This window comes from Peromyscus californicus, unplaced genomic scaffold (assembly GCF_007827085.1).
Source record: "Peromyscus californicus insignis strain IS unplaced genomic scaffold, ASM782708v3 Scaffold_6__1_contigs__length_162567912, whole genome shotgun sequence".
In the NCBI taxonomy this organism is placed as follows: domain Eukaryota; kingdom Metazoa; phylum Chordata; class Mammalia; order Rodentia; family Cricetidae; genus Peromyscus; species Peromyscus californicus.
Genome location: NW_026294584.1, coordinates 23,075,028 through 23,096,586, shown reverse-complemented (window position 1 = coordinate 23,096,586; position 21,559 = coordinate 23,075,028). Strand labels below are relative to the sequence as shown.

The window sequence follows — 21,559 nt, the reverse complement described above, 5'->3', positions numbered from 1 at the left end:
TGGTCTGTTAGAAGCATGGGCATCTGGGCACATTCAGAATTCACCACTTACTGTAAAGAACTTACTGTAAATGAATTGTGTATATGTACTCCAGGTTGGATAACAACAATGGAGAGAGCAGGCTTCCTGCCATGGCCACAGAGCCAGAAGAGAAGAGTCAGAAAATCTACGAGGAAGACACAGAGGAGAAAAGGTTGAGATAGTTACTAATTATATCTAATTATATACTAGTGACTTCAGTGACATTAGGAGTTTTATAACCATAAATGGAGAGTGCAGTGCAATTTCTAACTATCTGAGGGAGGGCTAGACTAAAAGTATAGTGTTTTTGCAGTGTTACTACTAGACACAATACTGAGAAAAATGATTTCTAAGTAAATTAGAACTGTACTAACTTTCCTATTGTGAAACATGTTTCTTTACCTCAGGATAAATCACATCTGGCTGATTCATGATGGCAACACAAGATGCCTGGTCACAATTAACTTGAAAAAGCCAGTGATATGGGTGATATACATTTCCATTAATTTTTACATCCCTTATTATTGAAAAGAAATGCTAGATAGCAAAAAGACAAACATTACCCAAAGCCCAATGGGAAGACGGTCAAATTTCCATGAAAATATATTTAACATGCTGTGCATATTCCCACGTAGCCTTTCTTTTTCACCTACCAATGGCAGAGCTTCCTTAGTAAAAAGATCTACTTTATTTGAATAGTTGATCAGTATTCCCTATGTTTGTGTTAATATTTGATGTTATAGTGGATATTAAAGTTCTACATTTGTTTTGTAAATGAAGAACTACATCATACCTATATCTGTACATTTGTCCTCTTAGTAACTCGTAAAAGCTTTCTGCCATCTTATGACAAAGGGTTGACTATTTCTAAGGATTTTTAATATGTATTTGCTCACTTCATTTGAAGAACACTTACATTTGACTTCATTATTGCTCTTGGTGTTCTCTCGGACTGTTTCCTTCCCATAGTCATTAAAATGCAGATCCTCCCATTTAGTAGATGCAGATAGGTGAACAGCACCCTACTTTCTCCCTTTGTGTGCATGTGATACTAAGAAACCTTGTGAACTCACCTTATGTATGTTAAGCATATGTTCCCAATGACCTACGCCTTCTGCCCTTTACCGCCATCCTTTTAATCAGTGTGCTACTAATGTATTTGTCAGCTGACATAATTTATTTTGTCTAGACAAGTAAAAATGTCCCTATGTCTGTTACTTCATGTATACAATGGCAACAATATCTCAATAACTCAAAAATATCTTGGTGAGTTTAGTCTCAAATACCAGTGATCTAGGGAATAAAAAATGGGGAAATAATTCAAATCTATTTTCATTCCACACACAATGCAAGGCCAGATAAATAGACATCATATAAACTGTATGGTTAGGCTCAAAGGAAATATTAGGAAGCTATTACATAGGAGAACCTTTAAAATGTTACAAATAAGTCTATATTTACATAATAGACTTCATATTTATATCTTACACTCTATACCAAAACCTTTCATTAATTTTACATTTTTAGGAAAAATGAAAATATACATCCTAAGATTTTGACATTACTTTGAAGCTCATGTTAAGGACACAGTAAGGTTAAAAAGAATATTTTAATTTATGCAGTATTAAAGAAAATATTCTAATTAAATGAAAGTAGTAGGATTTATGAAGACCAATAATCCCATAATAGCAATTTCTATAAGAAATAAGTCATTATTCCCAAGTTTTTCATCTGAAAACTCACGCAGCAGAAATTTAGAACAGACATACATTATCCCCGATGTTACTCTATGCTTTTTGTATCATCAGATCTTAAATAAACTAGATTCCATTTTTCTTGAATATGTAAGTCACGTCTGTCTAGTCTAACTAGATCTTAGTCTTTCATCAGTCCAGCTGCCGACATAAAGTTTTTAATGTTATTCAGCTTCAGACACCTCCGAAATTTACAGAAAAGGATCCTTTAAGATTATGACTTCTAGCAGAAAATTCAGTTCAGGTGCTATGCACAGCAGGTGACAAAGAAGCATGATAAAATCCTTCCTCTTCAATCTGTCCAACTAGGCAGACAAACAGAAATGGAAACAAAGTCCTTGAACTGGCCCCAATGCACATACTTTAGCAACTTATATCTAAAATAGACTTCAAGAATGCCCTTGTTTTGCCCAACATCACGTAGTGTACCTCGGAAAAAGACAGATTCCAAAATTGACAGCACCATTAAACCTGTTCCTACATATGATCTTGCAAAGAATCTGTATTCAGAAAACTCTTCTGATGGTGAGAAGGCTGTTAGTATGGTAAACAGAGAAATCTCCAAAGACAAATCAGAACACAGGAAGAGAAAAAAATTACACTGAAAAACTCTTCAGCATATTTTCCTGAAATTTCACACATTTTTTCTTTTTCTTTTGTAAAGAAAAAATGTTGTGAGATACATTCTTTTTACTTTTTTTTATTCATTTCCTTATTTTCCAAGTGTGTGTGTGTGCACCTGCCTGCCTCATGCCACAGTGCCCTTGTGGAGGTAAGTGGATTCTCCTCTTCCACCATGTGGGTCTCAAGGATTGAATTCAGGTCATCAGGATCGGCAGCAAACCCCCTCACATGCTGAACCATCTCACTGGCCTGCTCTTAACTTGGATTTTTTGAGGAAGACAACAATGAACTATGTAAAAAATTTTTACATTAAAATATAAATGTATTAGTAAGTCCCCTAAGTGTGTGTGTGTGTGTGTGTGTGTGTGTGTGTACTTCTCTCAAACATATTGTTAATATTTATTCTCCAGTGTGGGTCAGGCGCTAATTCTCAATGTCAAAATTCACATTTTATCTGAATGGAATCTAAGCATGGGTAAGCTTAAATTTTTATCTGAACCATGGAATTGGCCATTTGGCTTTAAATATGTGCAGATTCTATCAAAAGATATCAAGTTCAGATTGAGGATGCAGGCACAAGGTCTGTTTTTATTCTAAAACCTTCTACATACATTCATAATTTTGACAAAACCCTAGAAGGTTCTTTCAAATGAACTTTAACCTACTGAACAGCACTTATATCCAGGCTCTGATGTTTATTTCAGCAGCATTTGCCTCTAAGAAGCACATCAAAATCACTCAAACATCAAATGGCTCATCTGATAGAATGATTTATTTCCCATTATAGGAAAGTCATGAGTGACTTGTTCTGAGGTATGTTTCTGAACTATGGAGGACATCTATTAAAAACTCCACACTTGAAGGTTTCTCTTTAGGTGTAGCATTTCAAGGCTGAACAGTCTCTGCTGGTACCAGATTTCCTGTTGTATCCAACTGCATACATTTACACGTGCATGCAGATACTGGACATTCTGCATGGTCCCTGAAAAAATGGTGAAATAACAGTTAGGAATCCAAGCTTTACATCCACAAATACATTTATATAATTATCTTCAAAATGCTACTGGGCTAAGTATGTAAACTAAACCCCATAATAAAAAACTGTATTCAGAGCATCAAATTAGAAACCATCACCAAGGTGAACTTTGAAGAGAATGTTCCTGAAAATGAACAGTTTTGGTTTCCACACTAATAATATACCAAAACAGTTACTAAGGGGATAGGGTATAATTAAGAGTTCAGGTTAGCACAAATGAGACAACACTCATGGGAGTGTTATGTTAATGAACGGCACAGGACCCCTAGCACTGCTCAGAATCAGCAAGTTCACTTTGAGAACCATCATTGCAAGAGCGATTTATGTGGGGCTCACCTAGAAAGAACTAATGTAGTAAACGTGTGTGTGTGTGTGTGTGTGTGTGTGTGTGTGTGTGTGTGCATGTATAACTATATTCATAATTTAATTATAAGAGAAATTGTAAGCTATAAAAAACTGTAAATATCCTATCTCCCAACAGGGTTAAATAACATTAAGCATTTAATCCATACAAAGGATTTCTTAGGTAAGTATAACTGAGGTAAGCTCTCACTATGTAGCCATATCTAGCCAGGAATTTGCTGTTCAAGCTGTCCCTGAACTCATCTCATAGGGATCCACCTGCTTCTGCCTCCCAAGTGCTGACATTAAAGCAAGCACCACCACACACCTGGCATAGATATTACTTTTACAGTTTAACATTATATAAGGTAATAGCAGAACCATCGACATTACCTTTGTTAAGTCAATAAGCAAATAAGTTTTAAAAAATTAATTCTTCAATTAGACATAATACAATGATACCAAGAGCCTGAGCTATTGAAAAGGATATTTGCTCTATGTCCTATAACTGTAAGATTATCAAGGAAGAAAAGTGTTGTTTACCTGAACCAACTAAGCATATGTCCGGCATGCCCACCATGCCGACAATTGTGACACCAGGTAAACCAATTGTTAAACTGAGCCAACTTTTTGTCCTTGCTCAAGTCCACTTTTTCATCTGATTTGGATCCGCCTATGGGAAAAGAAATTGATCATCATAAGCCACATCACAGCAGTTTAAGTTTCTTAAAGGGTAGCTATGTTAAAATATAAATCATATACTATATTGCAATAGCAATTTTATTAAGATCTAAGACTTATAGCTTACATGTATGTAATAGTTACACATACGTGTGTGTGTTTTTTTGTTGTTGTTGTTTTCAAGACACAGTCTCACTATGTAGTTCTAGCTGTCCTGGAACTCACTATGTAGACTAGGTTAGCCTGGAACTCACAGAGATCCACCTGCCTCTGCCTCCCGAGTGCTGGGATAAAAGGCTTGTGCCATTACACCCAGCTAGTTTACCTATATTTTTAATGGTCAACAAAAAAAATGCAGAAGTGTATCCAAACCCACTAAGAAACTATATGAATTGCAAAACATTAGTCAAAAACTTTTCCAAAAAGAAATCTAGACACAGGTTTCAGGTGAGTTTTACCGAAAACCAAAAGCCACTCAAACTTTTCCAAAGAAGATTTTAAAAAAAGTTCATGTGGTACTTCTTGGGGTTGGTACAATTTGCTAAAAAAATAACAAAAACAGCATGAGAAAAATGACTGACCAATCTATCTCCTGAACAGACATAAAAATAACAGGTAACATACAGGCAAACAGAACCTTGCAATAACACAACCCAATTCTCCTTCCAGGTAACTATAACAGAGACACTGTGAACATATATGAAGGGGGACATGAAATATTTACAGCAGCACATTATTCATCCTAGTAAAACTCTGGAAAGTAAATGGTTAACAACATATTAGAAAATCCTACTGTACTCCTGAACGAGACACTCAGTGGTAGTGAGAAATAAATTATAGCAGCAGTCATCAGCATCACACACACACACACACACACACACACACACACACACACACACACACACACAAACCAAAACAAAACAAAAAAACAAACAAACAAAAATCCAAAACTGGAAGTTTAGGGTTAATCAAAACAGGAAAATGAAAGGATAAATTTCATGTCTTCTGCATAAATTTGAAACTACAAGCAAAAGTAAATGTGACAAGGCCATGCATCTAATCAACAGGCTGAATAAGAAACTCAGAATCACATGTTCATCCTTAAAAACATAAACATACCAACAACACTAAATGGAATCAGTGGGTTATATTTATATATTTTTCTCTCTGTGTGTATATGTTGTGTATCTAATTAGCACACAAAATAAGAAAAAGCAGTCATGAATTTGAGAGGGTACAAGGGGGTAGGACTTGGCAAGGGTTGGGGGTAGGAGAGGACATAATTATATTTTAATTAAAAACACATTAGGAAAAAAAGAACTGGTACAGATAGGGTTGCTTGTGGTGGCACATGCTTCAAAACCTAGCACTTGGGAGGCAGAGGCAGGCTGATCTCTGAATTCAAGGCTAGCCTTGTCTACACAGTGAGTTCCAGGATAGCCGAGGCTATATACTAAGACCCTTTTTCAAAAATGAAAAAAAGACTGGTGTAGGCCATGACTTAAGAAAGGTAGGGGAGGAGACTCTTGGAATTTCTATTTATCACAATATATGACATAAATACTCATCCATGTTCAGTTCAAAAACAATTAAAAGACATGTACTACTACAAAAAATTTGTTTATACATGTGCATCTTCACATGTATTTTCTTGTTGACCCTTCCTGTAGTACTTGAATTTCAGGCATGTTGGACATCTCCAGGCTTTTCTACACACACTACTTTGCTATGCCACTTTTTGTGTTCCAAAAAATGCTGACTCTATTCATTTTGGCTACCTCAATGTTTTGTTTTAAAACAAAGCAAATTAAAATATTTTAAGATTCTACACAATTACAAATAAAAATACGAAAAAATTAAATAAAAACTGTTACCTCTAAGCAATTATTACCTTTTAAAACATGTATATAATAAAAATTTTACCTGTATCATTGCTAGTCACATTTAATAGCTACAGGAATAATTTTATAGCTAGGAATAGTTTCTTAAAACATCCATAATTTTCTCCTGATGGTATAAAGGTAAAAGAATGTATAAACAATATTTAAGAGGTCGTTGCACTGAAATTGCTCTAAAGGATTTACCAACAAATCAACAATGAAAAAAAGGAAAAGACAGAGGGAAAATACAGACTTACAGAGATACTTATTTTTATACCCTTGTGTAACGGTCTCTTTAGTTATTTATTTTTAACTCTGTGTGTGTGTTGCCTGCATGTATGTCTGTGCACCAGATGTGTGAGTAATGACTGAGGTGGTCAAGAGGACATTGGATCTCTGGGACTGGAGTTACAGATGGCTGTGAGCCATCATATGGGAGTTCAGAATCACACCCGGGGCCTCTAGACCAGCATCCAGTGCTCATAACTATGAGCTACTTCTCCAGCTCCTTTATTTTTAACTCCTAACTTTTCAGAGGGGACAGTCTAGAACAGGCTACTTACTGTGTACATTTTTCCTTTTTAAATGAAACTGACATATTAAAGTCTTCCTTGCTACAAAGAGGTAATTTTTTAAAAGATCAAGTGTGTTCAAATTTTTAAAGATTTATAGTGAATTAAGAAGATACCCACTGCAAAATATTTGGAAATTAAGAGTCTCACCCATGCACTAACAAAAGGAGGAAATCATTATAAAATCTAGCTTTAAAAAAATATGTCACCATTTATAAGTTCTATAAAGGCACAGGTTTTAATGTGTGGTTTTATTTTTTGGACTTGAATAACAAGTACTATTAAGTATTTGTAAAATGTTTAAAACTTATGTTAATTAAAACTTCTTAACAGAGTTTGATTACGTAACTGAGTTTAACATTATGCAACTCTTGTGCTCAGTGGCAGAATGTGTGCTCAGCGTGCGTGTGTGTGTGTGCGCGCGCACGCAAGACAGAGAAAGAGAGATTCACTAAATAAGCTCACGAACACTGACTTCTAGGACCATGATGTATGATGGATATAATGTCTGACTACAGGCAAAGCACCCGAGAGAGGTCTTTGTACTTGTATTTCTAAACTGGGAGACAATGTTTGATTTCTATTAAGTCTGTTCAATTTTGGAGCTAGGAATCTTCTGATAAAAAGAACAAATTCTCTAGTTACTGTATCATAGTCTTTAGGATTATGTTCAGGCTCCTAATTTTGGGGCTCTGCTTCCTATGAATGCACTTCCTAGATAGATCCTATGCCACTGAGGAGGCATGTGCTGTTCAGCATAACTTCCCCACACTTTCCACCCTTATCCATCCAGACACAGAAAGGCTTTCCTGATCATAACAAGCATCAGGGGAGCGGCCTTTCAAGATCTTTCAATGTTTCTTTCAAAATTCCTAACGACTTCCATGTAAAATACATTTCATTCTACCACAACAGGATAAAGCATTTCAAAATTCAAAATGCTTGGGGATTTTGTAAAAGTAATACAGAACAAATATACTTTCTATAACACATCAAGAAAGCCAGATATATTTGTAACTAAGTACAGTAGCATTTTTGCAGGAAAGCATGTGGGTATTCACAAATAAATAAAAATCTTACTAGTCTTGTTCATTTTTACCAGTTTTTATTGTCAAATGAGAGTATTATAAATTCATTTTTAAAAATCCTCTGAAGCCAGGTGTGGTGGTACATCCCTTTAATCCCAGGACTCTGAAGGCAGAAGCAGGCAGATCTCTGTGAATTTGAGGTTAGCCTGGTCTACAAATTGAGTTCCCAGTCAGCCAGAACAAACAAAGAAATCCTCCGGAATCTCAGATCTTCCTAAAGATTTTGGAATTAGACACAGGGTCTGTGGACTACTCCTTACTCCTCAAAATATATTACCCCTTCTTTCTTATTCTATGTTAGTTCTCCATGTTCCATGTTTACTGTTCATCATGGGCTCTAAAAAGCTCCTGGATTCACTCAGCTCAGTGCATCAGCCTTATCATAATATGTAAATAAGTAGATAAACTTATATTATATTCAGAACCAAGTATGGGAGAAATTTCTGAAACAAATATTATGATGTAATAAATCATAGTATTCAGCATTTATTAGTTTCCACAATAGCTTGAACTATCTATGATTTAATTTTTTTCAATTCCAGGTAATTATCTTCTCATACATGTTTCAAAATTAGGAAAGATCAAAAAGTTAATACGTAATAAAAAATGAAATGAACTGTAGTCCCAACAGAAGGCAGGTATTCTTTATAACTTCCTGGGACTTATGGTCCAAAGGCTATACTAAATGTAACTACTTTGATATATCTCCATTCTCACAGATACATGATTTATTTTCTTTTATTTTTTCACTGTACTAGATGCTCCAAATTATTACATTCTTGTTATAATTGGGGCTACATAAAAACCAGCATGCAGCATAAAATAAAAACCTTCAATTCATATTTAAATCAAATACTGGGGGTATGGTTATGTACACCTGTAACACCAGTACTTCAAAAGCCAAGGCATGGTCATGAGTTCTAGGCCAGCCAAGGCAACATAGTAAGACACTGTCATAAATACTAGAATGTATACTTAAAAACATTACACATGGAGGAAAAAGACACAATGGCCACTTCATTACACCAGTGTACTAAATAGCCAAATAACTTTTTTTTTTTAAAAAAGACAGGGTTTCTCTATGGAGTTAGTTCTGGATGTCCTAGAACTTTCTATCTAGACCACACTGGATGTGAGCTCACAAAGATCTGCCTGCCTGCCTCTGTTTCCTGAATTCTGTGATTAAAGGTATCCTCAACCATGCCCAGCTCATGCCAAAATGTTTTTTTGATGAAGACTTTTGACATTAGTATCATTTTCAAGTTACAAAACTGGAATGTTCCAAGCTATCAAGTATATTATATTCCATTATTTGCTGTTCTCAAAAAGTAATTCCCACGTTTACTGTAAAGAGTAATAAATATCTGGTATTTTTCATCATTAAAAAACATACATCATCCCTGGAATGGTGGCATATATCTTTAATCCCAGCACTTGGGAGGCACAAGCAGGCCAGCCTGGTCTACATAATGCGACCCCTTCTCGACAAACAGAGAACAATAAAACCCCACGTCTATACTACATAATTGTCAAAATAGCAAGACCAAAAACTGAGAATGCAAGCGTCCTGGTTTCTGGGCAAATAGTTTATGTATTAGAAGTGAGGATGAAGTCAAAAGGAATGTGACAGTACTCTGAGACTATCAAAAAGCCGTATGGATACAAGGTATTTGTTAACAGCTGTGAGCACATTGAATTTTAAATATCAAATCTGAAATATTGGTAGCTGCCATAAGAATGGTATAATTATAAAATCACTCATCTTTAAGCTTTAGTCATCAATTTTAGGTTGGCCAGCATCTATGAGATTACCTGAGTTACCATAAATACAGACTTTTACTTTTAATGTACAGACTTTATAAATTAAAGAGGTAATAAAAACTTTCAAGCCAGTCAGTAAAGTGCCTTTTCTTAAAAATAGTAGACATTAATATATATTTTACTTGAAACAATAATTGAATTATGTAGAAAAAATGAGTTCAGAAAAATATTTTGTGCAATGATGTCATACCAGGACAGCTAGAAACAGGTGTTCCCATGTTAATGAGGCAAAGTGCACATCGAGGAAGGGGTTTTCGACAGCCAGGGCAACTTGTGACCTTCGATTTGGTTGGTGAGCCACTCACACCATACTGACTAAAGCCTCTGCCCTGGTGAGGCACTGAGGAGCAGCTGTAGGAGATTGATTTACCACAAAAATTACAACTCACAAACACCTACAAAGCAAATGAAAAAGCAATTTAGTGCAAACCATAATGGAATTATAAAGTCTGATACTAACAAAATACATTTTAAAATTTTATTTTACTTTGCAAAATGATCCATCTGATTAGCTCTCAGTCCATGTCTCCATGTAGCAGTTACATTATTTGGTATTTCCTGTTACCTTTACTTAATTACATTCTTCCTAATACCACTGATACTTGTGAAATACTAGGACCTTTAGACCCTAACATTTTATAATTATCAGGGACATTGGAATGCATGCAAGGCCATTACAAAATACCCCAATGTGGTTTAATATAAAATGTGCCCCATAGAACACTTGGTCCACAGCTGGGAATAGGCCTTGATATACGGCCTAGCTGGAGAAAGTGGGTCATTTGGTATGGCCCTTCAGGTTTCTTAGCCTGCCCTCACTTCCTGACTGTGAACACAAAGTGTCAGCTGCCTCATGGTCCTGCTCCCATTCCTTCCCCACCACGAAGGGCTGTATTCCCTACAACTGCTGTCCCTTAAGCTGCTTCTTGTTAGGCAGCTGTTTACAGCAACAAGAGAAACTAAGGCACCAAAGTTCAACCACTAAACCAAAGTTCAGTGACCCATCCTCTGAACAAAAACTGCTTATAAAAGCAACACTCTGAGCTGGACTTCCTGACAGGCCTATGACCCAACTACTCAGGTAGCTGAGGCAGAGGATCACAAGTTCAAGGCCAGCCTGAGTAATTTAGTAAGATTCTTGTCTGAAAAAAGGAAGGAAGGAAAGAAAAAAAGAGAGTGAAAGAGAGAGAAAGAGAAGAGGGGAGGAGAGGGGAGGAGGGATGGCAGACAGATGGATAGAGAAAAAAAGAAAAAGAAAGGAAAGAGAAAAGAAAGGAAGGAAGGAAAGAAGGAAGGAAGGAAAGAAAAAAGGGAAGAGAGAGGAGAGCTGCGGATGTAGCTCAGTATGAGACCAACTGCTTAGCACATACAAGGCCCCAGGTTCCATTTTGAGAACAAAATAAAACATCCCACCACCACCTTTTCTAAGATGAAAAGGAATTAAGGCTCCTGCAAAAGTACATTAAATGTTTGAAACAAAGCGGGTGAGATGGTACAAACAGCCATTAGAAGGTGCTCACTAGGTTTTAAAAAGTATTCAGCTCTTCCAGATTAGTAACACACAGCACAATACTGTCTTACTAAAACACCTACTCCACCTTTGCAACTGCTGTCAAAAATAAAATAGCACCATCCAGTGCTCACGGTGAAGACAACCAAATATCTAACATCTGAAGTAATAGTACGATATCATGTCACATACCTTATGTGATAATTGATTTCATATTAAAAATGCCATATAGAGACATATGTCTATACTTATCCTATTTTTTAATCTCCAAATCCTGCTCTACTGCATATAAATAATACATAAAAACAATACACACATGGAATTATTGACATTTGACACTCTGAAAGTGTTTGGCAGACAATGAATCTCAGGCAGCCCTAGCAATTACGCTTTCCTGAGATCATCTGGGCCTACTGTCCTTTGTTTTATCTCCAAGTATAGGTCAGCTGTACAAGATGATTGTTAGGAAACAAAAAAGTAAAATAAAATAAAACAGGAAAAAATTAAGAACGAAGTGTGTTCTGGAACAAAGACAATAAGAGAAAGTCAATATAAGTAAAAGAATGGGTGATAATTCACTAATCTGATGCTCACATTAAATTTAATTTTCTCTAGAACAACCTACTTACCTGTGCTAAAGGTTTGGAACTGGGATCCAACTTACTCCTATGAATATCAAATTCAGCTCGTTTGTGCCAAAACCTCCAGGCATCTAATAAATTTCTGTAATTCTCAATCCAATATTGAACCCTTTCATCTTTAAGAACATCTAAAGGTGAACCCTAAAAAAACAAAACAAACAAACAAACAAAACCATGAATTGTTTCAAGTATTTCCACTGTCCTGGTTTAAATCAGAAGATTCTGGGTAGAACATGGTATGAGTAACTCGGAAGAAATGGCCTCTCCCCTGAAACTGGCTCCTAATGAGGAGAGCCTCACTACTCTGCCCTAAGCTGGACTTCACTAGTGATGTAAGAATGCACCTATGTAACATACCTGACCAGGAAGTGGAACTCCTTTTTGAGTTTACAGAGCAAGTGGAAAACTATCCACCCTCCTGGCTAATGCAGTCAATGGTGATAAAAGTCTCCTTGTCCTAAGTATTAAAACTTATGGATTCAAAAACTCTGCTTATAATGTATCCAAATTACACATCAAAACTACTTAATGACATTTAAACTAATACTGAATCTTGCTTGTCATATGTAATAGTGAAATGTTGTTTTCACATAAGTTAAATATGAAATGCATATAGGCATTAATGAGAAGCAAGAATTGGTTTTCCTAAGTTTACTTTAAAGTTCTTCTCATTCAGAACATCAATTTGACCAGTAAGAATATTTCTAAAACAGATATAAATGTCAGAGTTGACAGAAGAAAGATGTAATGCAGCATGTAGCACATTCAAAGAAATATGCTCAAAGAAAAACACTTAAAGACTTAAGGAAAATAATCCCTTAAACTAGTGATAAATAAGGAATATAAACTATAACAAAGTTTATTTTTAAAAATACTTATGGATATAGGAGAAAAAAAAGTTCCTGGCAAGTTTCATGGCCAAGGGCAGCGATAGAGAGAAGAACAAATAAACAAGCCAACATTAATTGTCCAGTGGAAGCCGGGAATGAAAGCACACACCTTTAAACCCAGCACGCAGAAGTAGACAAGGCGGATCCCAGCCTGGCCTACATAATGAATCCATGGCCAGCCACGGCTACACAACGAGAGCCTGTCTCCAAACAAGAGGAAAGAGGAAAAGAAATGGTCCCCCTGAAGAGGAGCTAAGTAATAAAAAGGAAAGAAGAAAAGGACCAGAACCCCAGGCTCTGAACACTAGAACTTGTTTATGCACAGAAAGGCCAAGAAGAAAAGGAGAACAAGAGTGTGGAAGAGATAAAGAATCAGAAATAATAGACCCAAACAATTTCCTGAAAAATCACAGGGCTTCTTGAAATAAATCCAGAGAGACATGAACTATCCCACATAGCAAGGAAAACAGCTAATGTCTCATCTGAACCAAAGAGGCCAGCTGAATATGAAAGCAATTCTTTAAAGCGCTGCAAGAAAAACCAAGATGAACTAGATGCTTCTGTTAAATGTAAGCTGGGCCATCACCTGTATTACAAGAAATGCTAGAGAATAAACAAGGGGATGAAAGAAGATTAAACTCATACCCACAGGAGGAACAGACACTAGGAACAGTAATGAACAAACAGATAAAAGTCTGTAATTCCTTTCTTTTTATAATTTATAGAACAAACAAATTACTAACTAAAACAAAAAGGACACTGTAAGTTGGAGCTTATAAAGTATAGAATAAAATATATGATGGCTGGACAAAGGAAAAGACGCATAAATAAAATTATACTGTCATAATACGTGTAAAATGTGAAGTTTAAGAAAAGCCCAGGGCTAGATGTGAGGTAGGAAAGGGGGGCTGTTACAACACGTCAGGTGTGAAATGCAGTATGAGGGAAATGTGACTCGGATGAGTTCTGGATGCATAGTGGGAGACCCAGAGCACCACATTTAACAAAAAGACAACAAGAAAGGCATAGCTGGAGGCCAATAGGAGACATAAGGGGAAACACAGAAAGAAGCAATGGGTACACAATAAGGCAGGAAAAACCAAGGAACAAAAGGAAAGTGGACAAACCAAATGAAAACAGCCTGATAGGAGAGTTAATCTAAATAAATAGACACAGAGGAAACATCTCAACTGAATGGCAGCAATTATCAGACTAGATGTTTTAAAGGTCACATTATGTACTGATTGTTTGCATTTTAACATTTTACAAATTGTGCTGTTGCTAACCCATCTGTACTCTGTAGTCGTATATCAGTAGTTCATTTAAAAGACAAACATCTCATCCAATGAGAAAAGTTATATGGCGGAATACCTTTGCTCACATGGGTGGTGGCTTGATGTTTTATATAAGCTGAAGGGAGGGGTAAGCACATTTTGACTGGCTTACCCAGGTAAGGCAGGCTTGCACATAAAAGGAAGAAGGCACCAAGGAAAGAGGCGCTCATGCACGAAAGGCTACGACTGCTGGAGGGCTACTGGACATAGCAGAGACAGACCTCAAGTTTCCCACCAAGGTAAAGTAGAAAGCAACTTTTTCCTGGAATCTGGTTTAACCACTGGACTGTTAAAGCAATGAAAAAAAAATGTTGATGAACTAGTTATTAAAATTACCCTGTTGGTAATAAAAAGGACACTAAGGGTTAAAAGAATTGAAGTATAACTTCTCTTCTATTGTTCAAATGAAACCACAGTTCATATCAGGGGAGGGAGTCCTTTATGGAAGATGGGTTGGACTCTGACCTGAGGCTCTGGTTCCATCTGAGCTTCACATAAACTCAGAAGCAGTCAAGACAGGTATTTCCCAGACTGAAAGAAAAACCTGGATAAGCTGATGAGATCAGGGGCAGTAAGATACAACCCAAGTCCCCAACAGATCAACAAGGTCAAACTACAAACCAGAACTCCTAAGCAAGGAAAAGAGAATGTATGCTTTAGCTGAGGAGATACACGCCATGCAGAGTATGGCTTGGCATTTTGGCTCTGAAGACCAGTGTTAGACTGCACTAACCTGTAACATGCAGTAGCTTGCCGTCTGGACATCTCCAGTTCTATCCACATAGCTCTCCATCAAGTCCACTCCATCTTTAGTGAGGCCTGTAAGCAAGATTCCTTCCAAATTGCCAGCCTCTTTCATTTCGTTGGTCAGCTTTTCGATGTATTTATTTAACTGAAAAAATTCAAAGTGATTTTTCTAATGCAATGTTTCACTACACATTCTATAACTGAGAATTACTATATTTAGAACAATTTTATTCTTGATGGAAAACATTTTAAGACAGAAACTCTTGCCAAAATCTAGACATGTACTAAAAAGTCTACATCTATTTCAAGTTCCACTACAGGATCCACAATCACTTTATTTTAGTGTGACATGTATGCAAGGGTATGTGTGGAGGCCCGAGACTGACATCAGATGTCTTCTCTGCCACCCAGCCCTGGGGTTACATGCGACACCCAGGCAGGGACTTACACAGGTTCTAGGAGATTCCACTGAGTTTTTCAACTGTGCTATCTAACTAGTTCCCAGAATCATTTCAAAACTGACATTTCCTATGATTATAGATGGCTAACTCTAAGGGAAGTGTCCTCTTGTCTCTCATGGTGGCATGAAACAGAATCACAGAATTGGAATGACATGGAAAATCATCAATAAAAACTACTTCCTTTACATGGTCTAATTTCATCCTATTCTAAACCCCAGCCAACATTCTTCCTCAGTTCCCCAACGCTGTCATTACAATAGCACTGCTAGTCATCCGTGTGCGTTTCATCCTCATAACCCTCAGAGGCAGCAGGTAAGTGTTTAGGTACTGAAGTCAAAGATTTGTGTATAGCATTACTAACACAAATTTAAAATTTGTATCTGCTAAGTTTTCTTCTAAAAGCAAAATTAAACTAAAACATCAAGTCAACATTCTAAAACAAATTTAGATATTGTATATTTATAATTTCAATGTAATAATTACTTTTTTAGATTTTATATAAAACTTTTCAGGTATATAATGATATATAAAGATTAGTTTCTTAAAATAATTCATAGTAACCAGTAATCACCTCAAATATAGACTGAATCAGTTCTCACCTGAGTGTCACCAAGGAATTTACAAGCAAATGCCACTCTGTCACGTACTGCAACTTTGTTTTCATACTGGAAAAAAAAACCCAAACAATTGTACATGCCTTCATTTTTCAGTTTTTACAGAGACTAAATATGTACCTAATATGTAAGTTTATTTTTATGTGTTACTATATATATATGTATATATGTATATATATATATATATATTCATAAAGCATACATTTTCATATGTATATATGTTCAGATGTTGGAAGAGTCACCAATTGCCAAAGAAGCCTTTTCTGATGTTACTATTAAGAAACACAGTATTAAGGTCGTTGTCCTTGACAGTACAGATTTACCTTTCAGACACAGACCTGCCTAATTCAGTTATATATATTTTAAAAATCAGTTCATTCTTCTATAATACCAATATAAACTGCAAGGCACGATGCACAAATATCAAATTTAAAATGTCATCTAATCCTTCTTTCAAAGCAATCAATTTTGAAGAAACAGCAACATAAAATTAATCACCAAATCTAGGAAATCTATGAACTGGGTATACCAGTACAGATTTTATTAAGAATACTAATAACTTGGGCCTGAAAAGATGACTCAGTGGTTAAAACATTGGCAACTTCATCCCGTAACTGATGGAAGCAGATGCAGAGATCCACAGCCAAGCACCAGGCCAACCTCCAGAAGTCCAGTTGAAGAGAGGGAAGAAAGATTATATGAGCAAGGGAGGTCAAGATCATGATAGAAAAAATCTACAGACAACTGAACCACGCTTGCAGGAAATCATGAACTTTAGATCAACAGCTGTGCTGTGGGATGTTCTGTATGTTACGTGTGTTGCTCTGATTGGGTAATAAATAAAACACTGATTGGCCAGTAGCCAGGCAGGAAGTATAGGCGGGACAAGCAGAGAATAGAATTCTGGGAAGTGGAAGGCTGAGGGAGAGAGATCTGCCAGCTGCCGCCATGACAAGCGAGACGTAAGGTACTGGTAAGCCATGAGCCACGTAGCAACTTATAGATTAATAGAAATGGGTTAATTTAAGATAGAAGAACTAGATAACAAAAAGCCTGCTGCGGCCATACAGTTTGTAAGCAATATAAGTCTCTGTGTGTTTACTCCGTTGGGTCTGAGCAGCTGCGGGATTGTCGAGAGAGATTTGTCCTGACTATGGGCAGGACCAGAAAAACTCTAGCTACACAGCTGTGTAACTTCCATAGTTCTGGACTAGACTGTGTGCATATGGGACACAGTCATGTAGCTTGGTCTGTTTAAGGGGCCCCTGGCAGTGGGATCAGGATCTATCCCTGGTGCATGAGCTAGCTTTTTGGAGCCCATTACCTATGGTGGGATATCTTGCTCAGCCTTGATGCAGGAGTCCTCCCTTGGTCCTGCCTCCAGGCTTGGTCCTGCCTCAACTGAGGCTTTACTGACTCCCCATGGGAGGCCTTATCCTTTTGAAGGAGGGGATGGGGGATGGGTCATGGGGAGGGGGGAGGTTGGAAGGGGGCCAGGAGGAAGAATGAGAGGAGGAATCTGTGGTTGGTATGTAAAATGAATTTTAAAAAAAATTCTTAAATAAAAAAATAAAATTTAAAAAAAAAAAGAGTATTGGCTACTGCTCCAGGGGCCCCAGGTTTAATTATGCGGCACCCACATAGTGGCTCACAAACACCTGAACTCCAGTTCCAGAGAATCCGACACTCACATCTGGCTGGCCTCCTCTGCCACTGCACACATATAGTACACAGACATACATCCAGAAAAACACCCACATACACAAAATAAAAATAAACCTACCTTTAAAAAAAAACTATAATTCGTAAACACAAAGCCTAAAAACTGTAAACAGACACTTCTGTTCAATATAGGTGGTTTGCAGCAGACTCTTCAGAGGCAACATTTTATTAATCGGTATTAGAAAAAATTACTTTGAAAATATTACTATAAATTTAGAAATGTACAAGTCATTTTGCAATAAGAAAAAAATTTATAGGTAGAAAAAAGATCCAAATTCTATCAAAATCATTCTATTAAAGTTTTTTTTTCAGTTGATACCCACTTTATTGTCTTTATATCTGAGAAAGTTGGAGCCCTAAAAGTTAACTGAATAGCTAAGATTAAACTGTGGCAGATCAAAGACTGGCTCTTTATCTGGCTTCTAAATTCAGCACTCACATAAATATAATATAAAAAATAAAACGAAAGTACACAAACATTAAATTACATACATACTTGAAATAGCTTGGATATATGACCTTCCTTCTCAGCTCTCGCTTTTGGTATAAGAGAAGAAGGGATCTTATCATAGGTAACAAATTAAAACACAGAAATGTAATGTTTAAACAGTCTCATTCCCTAGCACTTGCTCTAAGTATCCTGTTAGTTCAAACACAAGACTTAAAAATCTGGTTAACAAATGTAGTAATAACAGTTAAAAATAAACATTCCTTGATATTAATTTGAAGTTCAGAAAGGTTCACTAGAAGTTTATTAAAAGAAATGGACAAAATAAACTGGTCACTGTCAAAATAAACACTAACGTTTATTTAAATTTTCAGTATGATAGCTCAGTAAAATACACGTTTTTACAAATCTTATCGATTGCCAATTACTGAAGCAATGCATCTTTTATAAGAAATGCTCTAATAGCAAACAGAGGACTAAATCTTAACAGAGAAAGTTCTTTTCATCGCTGGAAAGAAAACAGAGTGCAAAGAGGTTTGATGTGAAGCTCGGGACTCAACAACTGAAACGGGTTAGGAAACCGCACTTCATGAAAGGAAGAAAGGATGTGCTTACACACGGGACTAAAATACCTGAAAGACTAGATCAAACGTAGTCTGGTGTAAATTGGGTGATTATGTAATTGTTTTCCAAACAGAAACTGTCTGAAAATGACCAACATTAACTTAAGATGTATGGACACCTTAGCCAAAACTGACTGATCATCAGTTGTACACACACATACACATCACACACACACACACACACACACACACACACACACACACACACACACACACGATTAAAACAGCAAATACATGTATATGTTTATAGTTGTACATTTCGACAGCTCAGTCCTTCAGTAAAGGATGAAATAGTCTTGGTTCTGCAGCTAAAATCTGTATTAACAGAATTAGAAAGAGCAAACCTGTTTTAACTCAAAGGAGCTTCTGGGGAAAGAAAACAACTTACCAAGACCCCATCGTAAGCCCCCGCTTCACTTGTCAGAAAGGCAAACATGACACACAGGTAGGGGTTGTTGAGCTGCAGTCGGAGTGTGCTGCACATCTCCCTCCAGAGGGAGTTCTTCTCATCCGTGTACCCTGACAAAGCCATGGCTACCACATTGAGATTCAGGTCTCCTGTAGGTTAAAAATATACAGCTAATCAAAGCGATCAGAAGCTTACTAACTTCTTTCCCTACAGTTCTTAAATTCTCAACACAGTGATCAGAGGGTGAATTTTATCCCAAAAAAAGAAGCCCACTTGAATAAGAAAAAAATTAAGACTGTTAAATTTGGGAGAGTAGAAAGAAAAAAAAAAAAAACAGTTCATATACACACGTGTAATTGTGTGCATAATAATCACTTTGTTTCTGCTGTACTAGACATTCAACACAGAATCCTATTGGCATGCTTTACCACTGGGCTGCTTCCACAGCAGCAAGTACATTTAAAACTGTCAAGTTCTTTGTACAGCTGTCTCCTTTGTGTTATATTATTATTTGGTATCTAAATGGAGACAAGTAAAACCATCTTACCAAAATCACTGCCCCCCTTATCAGTAAGGTCATCTATGCTATCTCAGAGTACTGATAGTAAATGTATATACCCCACCACTATCATTTTCAAAGTTTTCTTATTTTCCTACTTCTAATCATTTATTATTTATTTATTTATTTATTTATTGAGACAGGGTTTCTCTGTGTAGTTGGTGCCTATCTTGGATCTCACTCTATAGCCCAGGCTGGCCTCGAACTCAGAGATCTGCATGTCTCTGCCTCCTGAGTGCTGGGACTAAAGGTGTGTGCCACCACCGCCCAGCCCTACTTTTAATTACAAATTACATATACTGATATACGAAGTGTCAACTGGAGAAAAACAGTGTTTCAGTATTTTTATTATAATACACTTAGAAAAATTTCTAGGCCAAAATGAGCTATCAGAACTATCACAAAACTGCACTTAGACATGTTTGAGACAAAGCATCTGTTACTAGTGATTTTTAGACAGTTGCTCTGTGGTGTACAGGACTGCTTGGAACCTAACAACCTGCTCTTCAGTTCAGCATGGCCTTCTAAGTTTCGCTCCAACTGTGAAAACTACAATCTCCCTTTGCCTTTTTTCTTAAGCGTTGTCTACCTTTCTTACAGCTCGATTCTACATTCTTTCTTTTCCAATTAAAACAATTACCCCCGCCCCCCACTTTCTATTCTTAGCAGCTTCATTATTCACTTTTACAAAAATGTCTTCCAAGATACTTGGTGCTTCATTCCCCTGCCTACTCTTAAAGCTTTAAGTCTTTTAAAACAAAAGCATATGAATACCAAACTTTCCAGGTATACATGATAGGAAAGTATGCTTTCAGGTTGTAGCAAAACTGAATTAGAAATAGAGTCCCTTTTGGAGGAGGGAGGGCAGTGCTACACGTTGAACCCAGGGTCTTCTATGTGTTGTTCTTCTTTTTAACGGCATTGCATGCCTCTCATACTATCAAGTGCAGAAGGCTTTCCCTGAAGCAAAGGTGCTCAGGCTAAAGGATTAACTTTTTTTTTTTTTTTTTTTGGTTTTTCAAGACAGGGTTTCTCTGTGTAGCTTTGCGCCTTTCCTGGAACTCACTTGGTAGTCCAGGCTGGCCTCGAACTCACAGAGATCCTCCTGGCTCTGCCTTCCGAGTGCTGGGATTAAAGGCGTGCGCCACCACCGCCCGGCTAACTTTTTTAACTTTTGGAATGAAAATAAATATTTTACAGTCAATGGCATGTTTATTTTTTTATGGTATAAATGAACTATGAATGGGTTAAAGGTTGGCCAGAGCAAGTAAGAACTTAGTATTCTGAAACTCAGAAATAATTTTCTATATGTATTAAAGATAAATAGCTATATACACCTTAGGAATTTTCAAGTGAAATATATACCTGATAATCAAAACAAAACAAAACAAACAAACAAAAAAATCACAACTTGCCAGGCAGTGGTGGTGGCACACACCTTTAATCCTAGCACTCAGCATTCAGAAGCAGTCAGATCTCTGAGTTCAAGGCCAGCCTGTTCTACAGACCGAATTGCAGGACAGCCAGGGATACACAGAGAAAACCCATCTCAAAAAACAAACAAAAAACAAAACAAAGGGGGTGGTCTTGGTTTTTGACTGATCTGTTTCTCTAAGGATCTCTGGCAAATTGAAACTTTATCACCTTTGTTTCTTTCTTTCATTCCTTCCTTTCTTTCGATGCTACACAAACATGTTTTAAACAGACTCAAGTAGGAACATTTTCCAGATCACAATATGCTTTTCATAAGAATCTATATCAGTCTAAACAAAAATATCATTT

The 21,559-nt window shown here is 36.7% G+C and overlaps 1 protein-coding gene across 3 annotated transcripts in view; it reads right to left on the bottom strand.

The window, feature by feature from the left end:
• Positions 1–2,967: 2,967 nt before the first annotated feature.
• Positions 2,968–21,559, bottom strand: part of Mios (meiosis regulator for oocyte development) — a 33,199-nt gene continuing 14,607 nt past the window's right edge. For all 3 annotated transcript variants that reach the window (XM_052719830.1, XM_052719832.1, XM_052719831.1), the window contains 7 exons: positions 19,198–19,367; positions 16,002–16,067; positions 14,928–15,086; positions 11,959–12,111; positions 10,010–10,214; positions 4,321–4,450; positions 2,968–3,381 (listed from right to left, as the gene is read on the bottom strand). In XM_052719830.1, coding sequence (XP_052575790.1) covers positions 3,285–3,381; positions 4,321–4,450; positions 10,010–10,214; positions 11,959–12,111; positions 14,928–15,086; positions 16,002–16,067; positions 19,198–19,367 — 980 coding nt within the window. In that variant the 3' untranslated portion in view covers positions 2,968–3,284. The remainder of the gene's footprint in view (positions 3,382–4,320; positions 4,451–10,009; positions 10,215–11,958; positions 12,112–14,927; positions 15,087–16,001; positions 16,068–19,197; positions 19,368–21,559) is intronic.